The following is an 18,181-nucleotide window of genomic DNA, read 5'->3' as shown; positions in this document are numbered from 1 at the left end:
ATTATCAGTAAACCTTAGATGAACTGAAATTTAAAGCTGACTATATTGGAATTGAGTCCAGACTCATTTTTTCCCCAAACAACAATATAATAAATTTTTTTGAAATACTCTTTCTTGTTGCTCTGATTATTGTGGTCGGAAAAAAATGAGCTCATTTAAAAAAAAATCACCTGATTGTTTTCAGTAATCGAATTTCTTTTATGATCATACTTTTTCAATAAAACTAAAACAATTCCAAAAACCTCAACAAAGATTAATTGTTAAAATTCCGTTGGCGAGACTTAAAACTTAAATCTACTTTTAATATAAAGTAGTCTCTATTTTTGCCTCATTTTCTTTTTTGTTAATTGAGAGCGTCTTTATTTCGTTTCGTAAAGCGACATCAACCATAAAGCAAATCAATAGTAGATTTGGGAGGGGGATTGGGGGGATTCGACTATTTTGTGAATCCACTATTTTTTGAATTCAGCAATTCAACTATTTGGTACTATTTGTCAGCCTTTTTCAGGTCGACCAAATTGTTTTTCCGACCCCTCCCAAATCCCCATAAAGACCTTGTTTTGGCCAAGTTTTGTTCGCCGCATTAGATTCTGACCAAAACAGGCCGAACAAGGCGTTTTAAGGCTATTTTTGCGCGCATTTTTGCGTTTTAATGCCTTTTTGCGCGCCTAAGAAACGCATTGTTTGGTCAAAACTTTCCAAAAAAAGCTTTAAAACTTTTTTTGGCCTTTTTGTTTTTGAAAATCAAATGAGGCGAACAAAATTTAGTCAAAATACGGTCTTTATGGGGATTTGGGAGAGCTCGGAAAATCAATCTGGTCGACCTGAAGGAAAATCAATCTGGTCGACCTGACCTGAGAAGGTCGACAAAATTTTCGACAACTCACAACCTATTATTAAACCATATTATTAAAACAAAATTCCGAAATTTCACGACCCTCTTCGCTTATTATTTATTCAGTCTGAAAATTAAATTGAATGTTTTAAAAGAGCACTCAGATTATGCAACTCAACCATAATGCCTTATAATTCCTCAACATAAGAGATTTTAGCTTGGTATTTCGATGATTTTGATTTCTGGAATTTGAATGCAAACAATATCAACACCTATCACCGATAATATTTTTGATTTAATAAAGCAGGTCTTAAATTTGAACCAAGTTACTTAGGTCAGCTTTTATTCATTGGTCTTCATAGTAGCTTAGTGATGGCTACCGTTACACACTAGAAATGTAGCTACTTGAGCATAATTAACTTGACCATCAATTCAATGTTAACGGTGGCCCTTTTCTACGGCATGTTCAAATCAAATTTTTTGGCGGTATTTCTCTTTTTTCCAGCTCCGAATGAACGCCTTGTTTCGGGCATTCCCAAGTCAAATCGTTTTGCAGGCATTCCCAAGTCAAATCGTTTTGCAGGCATTCCCAAGTCAAATCGTTTTGCAGGCATTCCCAAGTCAAATCGTTTTCTGGGTATTTGCAAGTTGAATCGCTTAGCAGGACCTGAAGGAATTCCCAAGTCGAATTTTTTTGCGACATTGTTCGGACTGGGAGGAATTCCCATGAAGTATCGTTTAACTTTATTCTCTGCAATTTTCCTATAAAGAACATGCAAGTTTCCATTATATGAACAAATATTACGCTTCGTTGATTTGCAATTCAAAAAACTGTTCTTATTCTTTTTCAGAGAGACTAATTTGCAATTCAAAAATAGAATTTTTTGGAATTTTTCGACGAACTTTTTGTGGGCCCTCCTTGCAAACAAATAATAATATTGCAATTTTCACCGTTTTTCAAATCCATCTCCTCGTTTGAAATTTGCCAGAAGTCCACCCCCTCGTTTTATAAGAGCCAGGAATCCACCTGCTCGTTTCGTTCCGGCCTCCATTTCATCAAAAAGATTTCCGTGATTTTCTCTAAAACATGAAGTAAATGATGTGCCAAATTTTGTCGCAAAAGGCAAGCAGCTTTTCTCAACTGAATTCAAGTGATTGATTCGATCAGACTTAAAATTATACGAAACATACCAAGTTTTGTATAAAAAACTAGTCGTTTATTTACCCCCTTTTCAGTTCTCCCAGGAGACCACCTCCGCGTTTTCCTCCGGTCGCGAATTCTTTAAACAGGTTCCCTCTAAAAATACGAAATTAACGCGCAACCGATTAATCGGCTAGTGTTTGTAGTAAATGTTAGTCTTCAATTTTTAGCCTTGATTTCCAAACTTCTGTCTAGTTCTGATAAGTTTGTTTTGAATACGGGTAGTTTGTAATCAATTGAGATGAGAACTTTTAAAAAATGGGAGAGTGTCTATGAATTTTTGTTCTAAGATAAAAGAGAAAACCAAATTGTATATTTTACCCGTCACGTTTCATTTCACCCAAAGCTCCTTCAGATCGTTTCAGGTCGCCAAGCAGACCACCTCCTCTTTTCGCATCAGCCTCCATTTCATCAAATAGGTTGGGATGGACTCTAAAAAAAATAAAAGAAAACGCAATATAGTGTGTTCACTTTTGTGTTCAACAAAAACGCATTTTTTTCTTTTCAATTTATTGTCTTGATTTCCAAACTTCTGTCTAATTTACCGAAATTAAGTTTTGAAAACATTGATGAGAAGTTAAATAAACCACCACGCAGCGGAGTTTCATGGATACTATTCGATTCTATTGAATTTTTATTTTCAGTAACCACAAAGCCAAAAAGAATCAATTATAATCGTATAATTATAAACGCTTGCAATGAACAATGATTAGTTTTTCTCTCTAAAATTTGTCCAAATAATCCTAATACAGTGCACTGTTTTCAAAATTTTACAGTTGATTTGAGCTTTACACTTTTTTGAGATTTCTTTGAAAGATATGAGACCTACTTTAGCTCAGTTTTTCCTTCGACAACTTTTTCTTTAACTTTTTTTCTTTCAAGTTTTGCTGATTTTTTCGTGCAGCATGCCTTGCTCAAATTATGTGCCTCGCTGTCTCAGATCCCTCACATCTCATATGTTTATTGCCCTCTTTAACGCCAACCCCTCCCCCCTCTTTCTCTTCGCAGGGGAAGGGGTCGAACCCTGGTTACTGAACATAACACACAACCAATTTTCCCCTGCTCCAAAGTTTAACTCCCCTTGCACCTTTTCCATCCACCTCTCCTCTCACTATGTGGGAAAAACTGCGAGTGTCTATGAATTTTTGTTCTAAGATAAAAGAAAAAACCAAATTGTATATTTTACCCGTCACGTTTCATTTCACCCAAAGCTCCTTCAGATCGTTTCAGGTCGCCAAGCAGACCACCTCCTCTTTTTGCATCAGCCTCCATTTCATCAAATAGTTTGGGATGGACTCTTAAAAAAATGCAATATAGTGTGTTCGATTTTGTGTTCAACAAAAACGCATTTTTTTTTTCAATTTATAGTCTTGATTTCCACACTTCTGTCTAATTTACCAAAATTGAGTTTTGAAAACATTGATGAGAAGTTGAATGAACCACCACGCAGTGGAACTTCATGGATACTAATCGATTATATTGAATTTTTATTTTCAGAACCACAAAGCCAAAAAGAATCAATTATAATCGTATAAAACGGAATGAAGTATCAAAACAACCAATTTTAATTGATTATAAACGCTTACAATAAACAATGATTAGTTTTCCTCTCTAAAATTTGTCCAAATATTCCTAATACAGTGCACTATTTTCAAAATTTTACAATTGATTTGAGTTCTACACTTTTCTGAGACTTCTTTGAGAGATATGAGACCTATTTTAGCTCAGTTTTTCCTTCGACAACTTTTTCTTAGACTTTTTTTTCTTTCAAGTTTTGCTGATTTTTTCGTGCAGCATGCCTTGTTTAATTTATGCGCCTCGTTGTCTCAAACCCCTCATATCTCATATGTTTATTGCCTTCTTTAACGCCAACCCCTCCCCCATCTTTCTCTCCGCAGGGGAGGGGGTCGAACCCTGGTTACTGAACGTAACACGCAACCAATTTTCCCCTTCTCCAAAGTTTAACTCCCCTTGCACGTTTTCCATCCACCTCTCCTCTCACTATGTGGGAAAGGGGCTAAAATCTCAAGGATGTCAAAGTAAAATGCGGGTGAAAAGCAATGTGGCAAGTAGAAGGGGTGTGGGGATGGAAGGTGTCGTTAGAAGTGTCTGTGTATGTGGTGGGCGATGCCGAACATTGGGGGAAATGATAAACGGGTTGAGCATGAAGGTGTAGCAAAAAATAGAGCAAAAATTTCATATTTATATAAAAAGTCAATGTCAAAGATATCATGAAGAAAAAAACAATCACTTAGCTAGAAGCCAAATATGGGTTATCATCGCTTATAATGGATTAATTAGTTTATAAATAACGTGAAATAATCGAATGAAAATCCCCTACAATCCATTCTAAGTTTCGCTAACCTTTTCCTACACCCTGCTTTATTCAATTTAGGTCCTTCTGTTCCCTCGTATGTTTATCGCCCTCTCTAATGCCAATCCCTCCCCCCTCTTTCTCTCCGCTGGGGAGGGGGGTCGGACCCTGGTTACTGAACATAACACACAATCAATTTTCCAATTTTCACCTTCTCCAAAGTTTAACTCAACTTGGACCTTTTCCATTCACCTTTCCTCTCACTATGTGGGAAAGATGCTAAAATCTTGGGGATGGCAAAGTAAAAGGCGTGTAAAAAGTAATGTGGCAAGTACAAGGGGTGTGGGGATGGAAGGGGTTGTGAGAAGTGTCTGTGTATATGGTGGGCGATGCCGAACATTGGGGGAATCGATAAGCGGGGTTGAACATGAGGATGCATCAAAAAGTAGAGCTAGAATTTCATATTCATAGAAAAAAACGTATTTGCAAGGATTTTACGAAGAAAAAAAAACAATAAATTAGATAGAAGCCAAATATGGATTATCAACGATTATAATAGGTTAATTGGTTGTTGAATACTTTGAAACAATGAAATAAAGTCCCTCAAAATCCAATCTAAGTTTTTGTTAACCCTTTCCTACACCCTGCTTTATTCAATTTAGGTCCCTCGTTGTCTCATTTTCCCTCGTATGTTTATTGCCCTCTCTAATGCCAACCCCTCCCCCCTCCTTCTCTCCGCAGGGGAGGGAGGTCGGACCCTGGTTACTGAACATAACACACAATCAATTTTCCCCTTCTCCAAAGTTTAACTCATCTTGCGCCTTTTCCATCCACCTTTCCTCTCACTGTGTGGGAAAGGGGCTAAAATCTTGGGGATGGCAAAGTCATAGGCGTGTAAAAAGTAATGTGGCAAGTAGAAGGGGTGTGGGGATGGAAGGGGTCGTTAGAAGTGTCTGTGTATGTGATTCCCTTACAATCCATTCTAATGGTTAAATGATTCAAGAAAATCGATTATCTTGTTTAAAAATAGTTCAGGGCTGTATATGAAATTCAGCTTAAGTTCAAAAGAGAAACTCAAACTGTTTATTTTACCCTTCTCGTGTCATTTCACCCAAAGCTGCTTCAGATCTTTTCAGCTCGCCAAGCAGTCCACCTCCTCTTTTCGTATCAGCCTCCATCTCTTCAAATAGGTTGGGATGAGCTCTTAAAAAAAGAAAACGCACTTCGGACACTAAACATGATTGAAAATCGCTCTCCGTGTTTTTGCATGCCGCCGAGTACAATATTATAATCTCTATTTCACCATTGTTATTTCAGCATTGTTATAATTAATCCAGTTCAGCATTGAACTAATTATAAATGTTTTGAATGATTTCAAGTTATGGCTAACATTTAAAAAATCTTTGATACATTTTTAGGGAACCAGCCATTATATATTTAGCGATATTTTATTTTTGTTCCGACTTTCGATACGAAAGTAACGGAATATTTGTGCTCGGGTGGGTTTTTTTTCTTCGAACAATTTTCGACTTTTTAACTAGCAATATTTGACGGAATTTTTAATATCATTCAGAAAACTCTTTTGATTGAAAATTTCGCGCTTCTTTTCTCCTTTTATATCCAACCGGATAACCTTCTCTTCGGTGTTTGATTTATTTATTGATTAATTGGTTTCAGTTCAGTGTGGTCTTGTTACCACAGAAACCATGATCACGATCTCCATTTACCTACTTACTCTTATTGAAAGCCTACTGAATTGACTTGATTCAATTATGAATCAGTTAAAAATCAAATTCAGTTTTAGAATAACCGTCAGTATGTGTTTTGCAGTTTTATTTCTGGAGCGAAAAGAAAAACAACGGAGCTGGTGCGATCTATGGCAAAAAAGCGGGTAAGTGTTGCTACCATATTCTACCAAAAATATATTTGGCATTTCAAGAGCTAGGTTTTACTCCAACATTTTTTTTTGAAATAAATTAGAGTAAAACTTAGCTTTTGAAATGCCAAAGATTTTTTATGGTAGAATATGGTAGTAACACTTACCCGCTTTTTTCGTGCCATAGATCAGACCAGCTCCGTTTCTCTTCGGCGGCCGATGTCTAAATCGAACATTTTATTTAAATTACTCCATTTCACTCTTTTCACAGGCACGATTTATAATGTCCGATAAAGTTTTTTGACCTTTTTAGACTCAATAAAGCAGGTCCATTTATATGAAGTTATGAATGACAGTTATTTATGAAAAATCGCTCTAAAACAAAAACTAATTAGTAAAAAATTCTTGTGAATTTTTAGCTTTTTATTTTCTGAAGCAAAACTAGAGGCTCTATCACTTACCGCCTTGCTGTCTTGTGGATCCAACCTGCATGGTTTCTCTTTGGCAGTTCATTTCTAAATCAACCATTACATTTGAGTTCTTAAATTTTCCTTTTCATGCAGACCCGATTTATAAAATCCGGTAAATTTTTGAATTTTTATTTGAACTTATAAAGGACATTTGCTATAAAAATTTTTACTCGCTTTAGAAAAAATTAATCAGTGAATATCTTTTGGAATTTTTTTTTCTCTGAATCTAAGCCAAAGACCAAACTAGCTACTAAAAAGCTAAGCAATTTTATATTTTTCTTGAAACATGGAATTAACACTAACTCGCTTCTTTTCCTGCCATGGATCAAGCCTGCTTCGTTTCTCTTCGGTTGTTCATTTCTAAATTGATCATTCCTTTTCATTTCCTCCATTTCCCTTTTTCCAACAGCACCCATGATATTGTTCTGCCATGAACTAAATCTGTCATTTTTCAAATCCGAGAAGTTAATATTTTATTTCGAAATCAAACACAGGTGCAAAGTGGAGTTTTGCATCACTTGCGAAACAAAAATAGTCAATGCAAAATAAATCAAGATTGCTGGTATTTCAAGATGAAGACCTGAATGTTCCTTTTGTACTTTTAGGTCATCTTTCAAAGTTTAAGATTTTTTTCAAAGTTTTTTTAAGATTTTTTTCGAAGTTTAAGATTTTGTAAACATTTTTCTTCATTTTGTTGTCCCAAAAATACTGTAAAGAACAAAGTGACTCTTTTAGCGTATTGCATCCTAATTATAAGATCAAATGACATGCCTCATTTCGAATCGATGTATATCTCGCGTTCATTATCCCAAATTGACCAAATAAGCAATTTTCAAACGCCCATAAATATATGAAAAAAAATCATAGGTTTAATTTTTTACATGAGAGCTTCGAACAGCCATATTTTTCAGATGATATACAAAATTAACCGTCAAAAACTCTTACTCAGGAAAATTGAATGAATAAAAAAAACCAACCCCCTTCCCCCCAGCGTAAATTTTTCGTCATTTTGTTCGAAAGTTGGATAAAAAAAATTAAGTAATCTACAACACAAAAAATTTACTATGTGAAGTAATCGTTGGAAATCAAATAAAATGGTATTTTAGAAAAATTTGATTGTTGGAACCATTCCCTTTTTTTATTGTGGATATACAAGAAAGATATGCGCTTAGTTTGAGCTTAAGCCGTGAAACCATATGTCTATTCAAACTTTCTTAAATGCATACTTCAGCTTTTTAAATCACAGAATCTGCTCATAGAGTAGTAAGTTATTGGAGGGTACTCATTAAACTCAACCTTCTTCATGCAAAAAAAAACAGAAAAAACAAGGATAGCTGGTTATCGTGCAAGAAGCACAGGATGTTCATAGTGTCAGGGGCAGATCTAGGATTTTCTCGAAGGGAGCGGACTTTTAAAAATAATTCGAAATTATTATCGACATTTTAGGTCGACCAAATTGATTGCCCGAGCTCTTAAAATTTGAAAAGCAGGCCAAAAAGGGCGTCTTAAGGCACTTTTTGGAAAATGTTGACCGAAAAATCGCGTTTTTTTTGGCGGGCACTCCCCCCTCAAAATTAGTATATATTTGCAAGGCGCATTTATAAAATTTGAAGGGTCCGTCACCAAAAATGGATATCTTAAAATAAAACAAAGGGGCAGAATCAATTACGCAGAATCAGTTATACAAATAATACAATTGGGCAGAATCAACTCAAATTGATTAGAAACAAAAATTATGACAGGATTCTGTGAAATTGCCAGACAAGTTGTTTGCATGAAAAAATAGAAATTCCGATTCATGACACTAATTAATCAGAAGCGAAGCGTAAAATGATAGAAGACATCGAAAAATCGGGGGAAAAACGGAAAAAAAAACGTCTGTTGAGCTTTAAAGTCCGTTGAGCCAATTGGAGTTTCTTTCAATTGAAGCAGATAAATAAAGTTTTGAGCTGCTGGGGATAAACAAGCCGGCGCCAAAAAACTTACTGCAGGAAGTTTTCAAGGGAAAAAGAGCTGTTGTCCGTAAAAGGCCAAACAGCTCATAATTTGATCATTTTGTTCGTGGATAAACTGCCTTATGATTATTATTTTTTTTTACTTTTGTATAAAAAAAAACTTACCCGCCTCGCCTTTTCCCATGAATCCACCCAGCTTCGTTTCTCTTGGGATCCGCATCCTGACTGAAATTAAAAGACAGCATAAACTTCCGTCTCTGTGTATTGTAAGAGTTGAAACACCCATAACCCAAGATGAAAATTTAATTGGCCTTTGCAACAAATAGACCCAAAATGTTTGGGTTTCTTGTATCGTGGTTTTGCGTGCCCACCTTCTGTTCATACCACTTAGGCTCATACCAAATCATTTCAGAACAATAACTGAAACTTTATGAAAGTTTCCAGTCAATCAAAACCTTAAGATCGCTCAAGCTTTGACTCTTTTTTCAAATTTTTATACTGAGCACTTATTGGCTGATATAACTTTCCTCAATGACGCATTCCTCCTTACGGAAAGTTTATTTACTTACTCGCTGATCTGAACTGGTGGTTCGCTGTCTAAAGAAGTGAGCCCTTCATCCCTGTCCCTGTCAACATCGTCTTCCGATGCCTCAACCCAGCTATTGTCTACATTTCAAAGATAGAAATATAACTAAGGTTTGACAATGCTTTTTGTTCAACATAAACGTAAACTGTAATCTAAATCCTACCCTGTGTTGGCAATCTCGCAACACGAATTGTCTTTTTATGCGAGTTGTTTTTTATTGTTTGTTGTTTTATATCGGGAGTTGTCGCATTACGTATTACATCATTACATCAGAAGAGACCAATAAATTCAAGCATATTAGCCTCTGATTCATGTTTTAAGCTTCAATTGCTAAATTTAGAAATCTGTCTCGACTATTTTTTGGACTATGTCGCGACATAATTTTCGAACATGTCGCGACTAAGCGACCATAATACGATATTTTCAGTCTTTGTTTGTGTCTATAAAGGCCTAGAACTTTCGGACGCGAAATTAACATTGGCGCAACAGTCAAAGACAAAAAATCAATCGCAGACGTACGTCGACTTAGGTTCCTAGTTGAACAATTAGCTAAATTGCAGAATAAAACGGTTCAGTGTCAGACAAAAAAAATTAAAGTAAACACAAATGGAGTCTTTGAAATTGTTTTTTTTTCTAAATCAAAATGGGTTTATCTAAGACAAAAAATATGGAGACTGTAATTACCCGCAGTGAAGCTCCAAGAATATTAATCGATTGAAATCGATTTTCGTGGTCAAAAATAATGCCATTATAATTGATTATAATCACAGTTTGGGACCCATTACAATTCATTAATTTCCATTGTTTTTAGAGAAATTAAATCGATTGTAATCCATTTAAAATCCATTATAATTGACTCTAATTGGTTATAACTTATAATCTTTATAAATTTCTTCCAAATTTTCCGCAAAATTTGCAGCTTTTTCTGCATTACTCACTCAGCCTACTCGATTTCTAAACCAACTCGCATTTTATTAATTTTTGCAAAACCATGTCCCTCACATTTTAAGCACAGGTCTTCTCAATTTGAACAACCAAGTTGAACACGCCGAAAAATACACCTCCCATACTTATCTGGCCACCTACCTACGCCACCTCCGCCTATCAACCTACCCCCACCTAACCACCCCCCCCCCCCCAACTACCCTATCCCCACGTCCACCCTCTCCCTCCCACAACTACTTGACACCCCCCCGTAAGTATGGGGGGCCTAAAAGTCCTTAGGGGAATAAAGGTGTGTATGTGGGAGGGGGCTAGGGTAGGGGCATGCGTTTACGGTATTTTTTACGTATTTTTTTTGGCTAAGGAAAATATGGGATAAAGTGGGGGAGGGGAGGTGATGGTAAAAAAAAGTAAGACTGGTGGAAATTAGTGTATGATTTTAGGGGGAGGGGTGACAAGTCGCGAAAAAAGACAAGCAGAAAACAAAATATTTTTTTGCCGAAGCCCAAATCAAAACACTATTTATCAATTGCACTGTTCCAGCTTTGAATATTTATTCCAAGTTTTTGGAAAATCTAGGTTTTTACTCATAAAATCTATTATAACCATTTGAATTTTTAATAATCCATTATGATCCATCATAACCAATTATATTCCATTATAATGGGTTGAATTGGTTTCCACTTTATTTGTTTTATAATCGATTGATAATCCATTATAGTCGACTATTTTAGATTTTTTTGGAGACACCATGAAATCCATTATAGTCGATTTATTACCCATGGAATTTCATTAGGGATAATTTAAATTTTGCTAGATACAAACAGTGAAAACTGTTTTTTTAATGAAGGACTCTAATTGTCTCTATATATGAGCAGTTTTGAGAAAAAGAAATAAACTTTAACTATAACCTTCAAAAAATACCAAGTAACGAAAAACATCGTTCCCTAGCAAGGAACACTTTTAATACAAATTATTTGAAAGTACATTAACTTTGCGAAAATGACATTAGCATTTTAAAGTTCTGATGAATTTGTCGCGCTCGAGTTAGTCATGCTTACGTTTTGAAACTCATAGATAATTGCAAAAATATAATTTAGCCCAGCAAGCTGCCCTAAAGCCAATTTTGATCAAAACCGATGAAAAGTTTACAAAAACCAGTTGCAGTTCATTTTTTTCAGGTTGCGCTCAGAAAATTATACTCAGAAATTTGTAAGCAAATCTTTCAAAAACTTTGAATTTAATTTAGTTATATTCAAAACTTGCACAACTACTTAGCCCTAAAACGAAAATGGATTGAAAATGGGCAGGGACTTTGTATTTTGTTGTGATTCAGTTTTTTTCCACGCGAAACCAGGGACCACAAATCATCAAAACTGGGTCGAGTGATATACCAAAACAAAGCACCTTCATTCACTAATCAAACGATATTATTAAAAATTGTCCCAGTTTGCCGAAAAATTACTTCAAAAGGTTTGATTTGCAGTTCAGTGAAAGTTTTGTGAGTGAAGCAATCGAGCAAGGCTTGTTTAAAAAAATCACTTGATTTAGACTTAAGGCCAAGCAAATTTGAGTCTTAATAAAAAAATTATATTCAATGTTTAATTTAGTGCTTCCTTGGAAAAAAAGGTTTTCTTAAAAACACAAAAAAATGTCGAGCAACAAATTCGAAAACTATGAGAATTTTTTGTTTTGTTTCCCCTAAATTTTTATTTGACATTCTTGTTGTGAGTTATGTCGAATTCGTTAAGTTTCTACGCGTCAATATATTTTTTAAATCACATCACGCGCTAAAAACGTCACAAATTTGAAAAAAGAAATCTATAAATTTTTTTAGTTTTTTCAATGAACATGGTCGGAACAATCGGCACTACTGGCACAACAACCAGCTATCCTTGTTTTAGCATTAAATACATAGTTTTTGGCTATTAGAGCTATAAATATTTGTTATTTGTTTTGTTAGTTTGACAAGCACTTTTCATACATTTGAAAATTGTAAAGCAAAAAAGAAGTCCATCTTAATATTTTTTTTGAAATAGCTGATTTTTGGCGTATTTTAAAATGTGACCAAATCTCAAAAAAAAATAGATTTTTTAAAAGAAAATACAGTGTCACCAGATATTTGTGATGAAACTCCAAGCTTTTTTTCAGGGTCTCTTTTTCTCAATATTTGACTCGGTTTGCCAGGAACAAGTTAAAAATTTGTTTAAACTTTTTTGACTGCATATTTAGCGCTGTAGAGACACACAACGTCAAAATTTTTGGGAAAATAATTGAAACTGTCTCCTTGTATCAACTTAAAATATCTATTCAAGTAAAAAACAAAGAGTTTAAGAAAATATTCACTGTTGATAATTTTCGATATCATATACATTTAGTTTATTTTGAAAATGTTTTTAATCAAAAGATTTGAAACATATTTGTTCTTAAGAGAAAAAAAATACGCGCAAATCTACTCTTTTTTTTCTAGATTCGATTCTTAGTTCAAACTCAACCAACAAAAAACTTGAGTTCGGTTAGATTTTGCTTGGTGAAGCTTTGAATGTACCGAATGCCCTTTATTGTCTGAAGTAGCTGTTCACACATAGGCAAAACGGAGCTACTTACAGGTAACGCATTTGGCAAAATTTCAATTGTATGACTCCACTGATTTCAATTTCAGAAAAAAACATTAGAAAAAAAATGCTCAGCCTTATATTATCACTGAGACAAAGTTCATCGAGAGGTCATTCGGCAGGCAATGCTTTGCGATTTCATGTTGCCAAGACGACATGAAAAATTTGAAGTAATTCGTCGCGCTCAAATAAGTCAGAGATTTTTGCTTAATAGTACATAATTTAGTTTAGCACGCTATGCATTTAATATAAAAATATATTTTTTGCTAATAGCCAATTTTCAATACCTTTTACGAAAACTGATTGAAAATTTACACACAGAGGTGAAATTGAAAACTGAGATTCGAATCACTCGCGATACAACAAGATTAAAACCGCATGACTCTCATGAAGAAGCAAAGATAACTTCGAACAATAAAAATGATAACAGAACAGAAAAATAAAAAAAAATTGAAAAAAAAATTTTTTTTTTCAAGATTATTTACATTCGTTTTCACACAGTTTCTTTTGAAGTTGGTTTCGACGAGCATTCGAACAAAAAAGTCTGACTCCTATTGATGTTAGAAGTAAACCCGTTAATAACGTCATATGTAAAAATTCCGTGCAGATTGAACCACGAAGCTAAAATTCAGAGAAATTTTCAAAAAAAAAAGCATTTAAAATTCAGCAAACAAGTTTTTGGGACTCAAGTACTTCTATTAGTGGTATTCATAAAGACAAAAAGCTCTGTCTAGAAAAAAGAGCTTGTTATATGGAATCAAACTGACAAAATGAAACAGACGGACGGTAGCCAGAAAAAAAAAACAGAAATTTTCTAGTTTAGAAAAAAGTGATCTCGGCCAGTATAAAACCCTAGGTCTTCGTCGTCTTAAGCTTATGTATTACCTCTACACCAGATGCGCTAAGCGGCCATTTTTAATTGAATGTATTATAACGCAAGTTGAATCATTTTTGTACACAGAGGTGAAGCTGAGCTTCGCACCACTTGCGATACAAATATAAATGACTATGAAAATCGAACGGAAAAAAAATTTAAAATTGTTTTTGTAAAAAAAACTGCAACAAAAACCCAAAATATCCGGAACAAATTTTCCTGCACCATCAGAAATTCTATAAAGAGTTTCGGGAATGCTATAGAGAATTCAAATTCAAGTTTTAAAAAAATATAATTTCTGCGGAACTAAGCAGACAAAAATAAGCAGACAGACAATCATCTATATAGCCAAAATTCTCTATTAGCAAAAAAATAGGTCTTAACTGAACTGGAGTCGAACTCCCGTACTTTGTCGTCTCAAGCATGGGGGTTACAGGAACTTGGAATAAAGCTAAATCATTGAGCTGCGGAAACTAACCGACAAAATATACAGACTGACGTTAGTCCGAAAAAACACAAAAATTTTAGTTCGCAAAAAATGACCCAGCCGGATTTGAACCGCAAGTTTTTGCCGTCTCAAGCAGTTGTTTCACCTCTTAGCCAGAAGAGCCGGATAATTGATTGGATTTGAACTTATAATTACCAAGCGGTAACAAAGCCGAGAAAACCTGAGCAAAACCCTGCATGTCGAAAAGAAATTCAAAAAAATTCCAAGCTTATTCAAAATTTCCTCTCAGAGCACACACACGCTCTCGAAAACTTTTTTCGAAAGTAATGACTTAATAAGAGGCCATTTGGTTGATATCAATTGGGCGTTAATTTTTTAAGTCGATAAAAAAGACAAAAAAAAAGAAAAAATAAAAGTCCAGTACCCGATTGCAATACTATCGCGAAGGAAAACAATTGAATAAACAAATTATTTAGAAATTTAATACATCCGGCAAGTAAACCGACGAAAGTTTTGATTAAATCCATGAAGTCGACAAAAAATCAATTTTTTTTCTGAAAAACTCCTGGTAACAAACAATGCACTCAGTAGTTACATTTGAATTTTCATGAAATCGAGCATATCGGCAGCATATGAGAATAATCAGCAGCATAGTGTCAGGTGATTCAACTGATTTTAATCAAATAATAGTTATCCCGAAAAAAATCTATATTCCGATTTGATAACGTATGCTAATCGCGAGCGTAAAAAACCGGTTGCAGTTTAAATATGGTTTTAAAGTTCAGGTCAGGGCTTATTTTTTGCCCAGTAGTTTGCAATAATATGTGTTTTGAGTGTATTGCTGCCTCAGACACGATAAAGGGCAGTCGATGAATTCAATGCTTCACCGAGAAAAGTCTTGTTCAAATGTTTTCTTCGCGCTAAATAGGTGTGATGAAGTAACCTGGCAAGTGCAAAAATCCTATTTGGTTTTAACTGAGGTCTAGAATAAAAAAGAAGATTAAAGCTTTATTAGTCAAAATTAACTGTGGCACAGCTTCACTTTTGATTATTAGGAAAGACTCTAAAATACCACTTTTTCTAACTCCACTTTTTTGACAAAAATTTTTTTCGAAACTTGAATATTGATCGATTTGCAAACGAAAATGAGCAGGTTTCGCAAATCGCGTTACAGCAATTTTACCCTTTAACCAAACCATCGGTTCACAGGACACGCACTTTACCACTAGACCAAATAGAAAGGGCATGTAAGTTGAGGTTAACTGTTCACGTGTACGCATTTAAGGTTACAGAGGCTTTTTTGGATCTATTAAAGCATTATTTGGACTAAGGTTTTTGTTTTGTTTCAAATTGCAATGATTTTCTTATTTAAAATCTAGAATTGCCGAATTGTTTTTCAAACCCCCAAACTTAATGTGAAAAAAAGATCGCAGCTAAAACAAAAAAAATTAATTTCGAGCAGTTACTTAGAAAGTAGGAATCTGTTTTGAGAAAAACTGCAGCGAGCAGGTGCAGTCGGACAACTTTTTCCAAAGTTGTAACAAAATCACTTTCACTGCATTTAGTACCATGATTCATGCTTGCAATTTTACTGTTCTTTAAAATACGAATTCGTTCTATTTCGCAAACGAAGTTGGACTATATTAGGGCACCTAGTGTTTGTTTATTGGCAGAAAAATTTCGATTAACAAGTATTTTCAACCAACTTTTTATTCTATTTGTCAGATACTTATATTTTTGATGCGGAGCGATCAATAAGAATGCTTTAAGAACTAGTTATTAACATATTTTATTAACTAATAAAAATTAAACTGTTTAAAATAAATTAGATTTTTTTGGGAAATTAACAGAACAGCGATAAAATATCACTATTTGCTCTAAAAAGCTAAGTCTTCTAACCACTGTTTTCGACACAAAAGTTTATTTGAAAGTTTCAGACTTTGAGCGAATCGCGAATGAAAGAATAGAATTTATATTCAAATTGACAATCCTCATCATAGTGGCGCTTAATATTAAGTGAAAATTCGGCAGGAGAAAACAAAATAGTGGTTGCAACATCAAACTACTGGGCAATTGGAAAAATGAGAGCCTCGGTCTAAAATGTGCGCAACTTTAATGATTCACGCTGCAAAAATTGGACTTAAACTACCTTGGGTTCCCTTAGATCTTTCAAACTCTTCCTTTTTTGCTTTTCAGAATCAATTTTAAGGCTCAGCCTCATCTCGGCAAACTCAACCAATGACACGTTTGCACGTCTTTTTACAATTTAGCACAGAGATTTGGAAAAGTTTACAGCCTGAAAATCCAAACTTCCAAATTAGGCGCTTTGAAATTCTAGAACGATTTATGATTGGCGCTTTTTTGATAACATTAACCTAATTTGAGAAAAATGGATCAACAGGTAGTTTTTATCCCGCTGCAAACCTACAAAGTAAATTCCACTTTCAAAACTAGAAATCATTCTTGTTTTTAGCGCCATTTGCATGTTCGTATTTGAAGAGTGCTACAGTGCTGATTTAAATTAACCGTACAAAACGCGTTAAACTTGAAAATTAAAACCCGTTTTTCTCAAATTGGGTTGAGTTTAGGTGAAAACTTATGAAGACAAAACTTGCTTAAAATTTTAGCAGAATTAATATGGTGAAATTTGTTTTGCAAAATTCGGGCCCAAAATTTTACCCAAAAAATGGGTCATTTTGGCTTTTCTTAGTTAATCAAAAATTACGCCGAAAATACCCAGTCAATCACAGACATAATTATATTAAAGTGAGCCCCTTACGTAGCCCAACAAACTTTAAGAAGGGTATAATCTCCAAAAAAAATTGCAAATTGTTTTTAAATAAAAAGTTGGTATTTTATATACTAAAAACAACCTTTTTTGTCTATCACACAAAAATAAATTAACATATACAATATTTTGGAGATTATACCCTTTTTAAAGTTTGTTGGGCTATGTAAGGGGCTCACTTTAAAATAATTATGTCTGTGATCAACTGGGTATTTTCGGCGTAACTTTCGATTAACTTTTAAAAGCCACTTTGGAAAAATGAGAGCCTCGGTCTAAAATGTGCGCAACTTTAATGATTCACGCTGCAAAAATTGGACTTAAACTACCTTGGGTTCCCTTAAATCTTTCAAACTCTTCCTTTTTTGCTTTCAGAATCAATTTTAAGGCTCAGCCTCATCTCGGCAAACTCAATTTCAAGTTTTAAAGTTAAATTTCAAGTTTAACGCGTTTTGTCCGGTTAATTTAAATCAGCACTGTATTTACGTCACTTTGAGCAAATGAATTTCAATTGAACTCAAAATGTGCATACATACCTAAGTTTATCAATATTTTAAGACTTTTTTCCTGAAAAAAAAACATAAAGGTCTTGCTAATTTGTTTTCTTTTAGGAGTTTTCACTACGTTCATTACTTTTAACTAAAAGCGAAATTTAAACATACGCCGCAATATATTAGCTATTTTTTTTATTTCAATGCTAGAAAAAGCGTTCGAAACATTAGCTTCTACCCGCACAGTAGGACCTCGTTTTACGTCGCAGATCTGTTATTTTACAGCTGATACTGCTCTTTGATTTTTCAGATTTTGTGCAATAAGCAAGATTTCTTCAAAATGAAACATCGGATGCTCTATTTCTCCATTTTCGAGCATTCCAATGGTTTCCATCAACAATTTCAGCCACTTTCACTCACCTTTCAAGCACGAGAGACAAAAGAAGACGACGACAAAGCCGCAGCCGATATTCATTCTCCGTGTAGTTCTAAACAGTTTCTGAGGGTGCGAAATTATTTATTTTTTTTCTATTTAGATCTGAGGGTAGGAAGTAACCAATTCTAATCAACAAACAACTGATTTTGGTTTGGCTTCATTTTACAATTTTTGTCCAGATTGGTGGCAAAATTAACTTTTATGACAGGCCTGGTCAACGTGGCATGAATCCAATCTGCCCCATCGTTATAACTGCCAATTATGTACTTCAGTTTTCATTATACTAATTTTAGCCGATAACTTTTCACACCTGCCGGTCTATTTTACTAAACTTTTGGTTAAGTTTAAATTAA

The 18,181-nt window shown here is 34.4% G+C and overlaps 2 protein-coding genes across 7 annotated transcripts in view; one reads left to right on the top strand and one right to left on the bottom strand.

The window, feature by feature from the left end:
- The window catches only part of LOC134840075 (uncharacterized), a 282,869-nt gene that overhangs the window by 192,489 nt on the left and 72,199 nt on the right, over window positions 1-18,181 (top strand). The window lies entirely within an intron of this gene.
- LOC134838936 (ribosome-binding protein 1-like) lies at window positions 1,047-18,067 on the bottom strand. Of its 6 annotated transcripts, none has more exons than XM_063854289.1 (11): window positions 17,813-18,065; window positions 9,221-9,317; window positions 8,817-8,876; window positions 7,000-7,137; window positions 6,688-6,741; window positions 5,443-5,553; window positions 3,223-3,333; window positions 2,358-2,468; window positions 2,061-2,132; window positions 1,787-1,915; window positions 1,047-1,597 (listed from the first exon to the last, which is right to left on the bottom strand). In XM_063854289.1, exons 1-11 carry the CDS (start codon window positions 17,865-17,867, stop codon window positions 1,291-1,293), a joined length of 1,245 nt encoding a protein of 414 aa, XP_063710359.1. In that variant the 5' UTR covers window positions 17,868-18,065; the 3' UTR covers window positions 1,047-1,290. The 6 variants fall into 6 exon arrangements, with proteins under 6 accessions (XP_063710359.1, XP_063710360.1, XP_063710362.1 ...); XM_063854290.1 differs by having other exon boundaries at window positions 7,000-7,131; XM_063854292.1 differs by having other exon boundaries at window positions 7,000-7,056; window positions 17,813-18,064.

This window comes from Symsagittifera roscoffensis, chromosome 2 (genome assembly GCF_963678635.1).
Source record: "Symsagittifera roscoffensis chromosome 2, txSymRosc1.1, whole genome shotgun sequence".
Lineage (NCBI taxonomy): Eukaryota > Metazoa > Xenacoelomorpha > Acoela > Convolutidae > Symsagittifera > Symsagittifera roscoffensis.
The sequence above is the reverse complement of the archived record's forward strand: the minus strand, read 5'-3'. Positions and strand labels throughout refer to the sequence as shown.

What these genes read in the sequence shown, in the direction of transcription:
- LOC134838936 (XM_063854289.1), bottom strand. Translation starts at nt 17,867, where the DNA reads ATGAATATCGGCTGCGGCTTTGTCGTCGTCTTCTTTTGTCTCTCGTGC. An exon ending in CCACCAGTTCAGATCAGCGA is followed by an intron (nt 8,877 to 9,220) that starts GTAAGTAAATAA and finishes TTTTAATTTCAG; the next exon opens with TCAGGATGCGGATCCCAAGA. An exon ending in GGTGAAATGAAACGTGACGG is followed by an intron (nt 2,469 to 3,222) that starts GTAAAATATACA and finishes TATTTTTTTTAG; the next exon opens with AGTCCATCCCAACCTATTTG.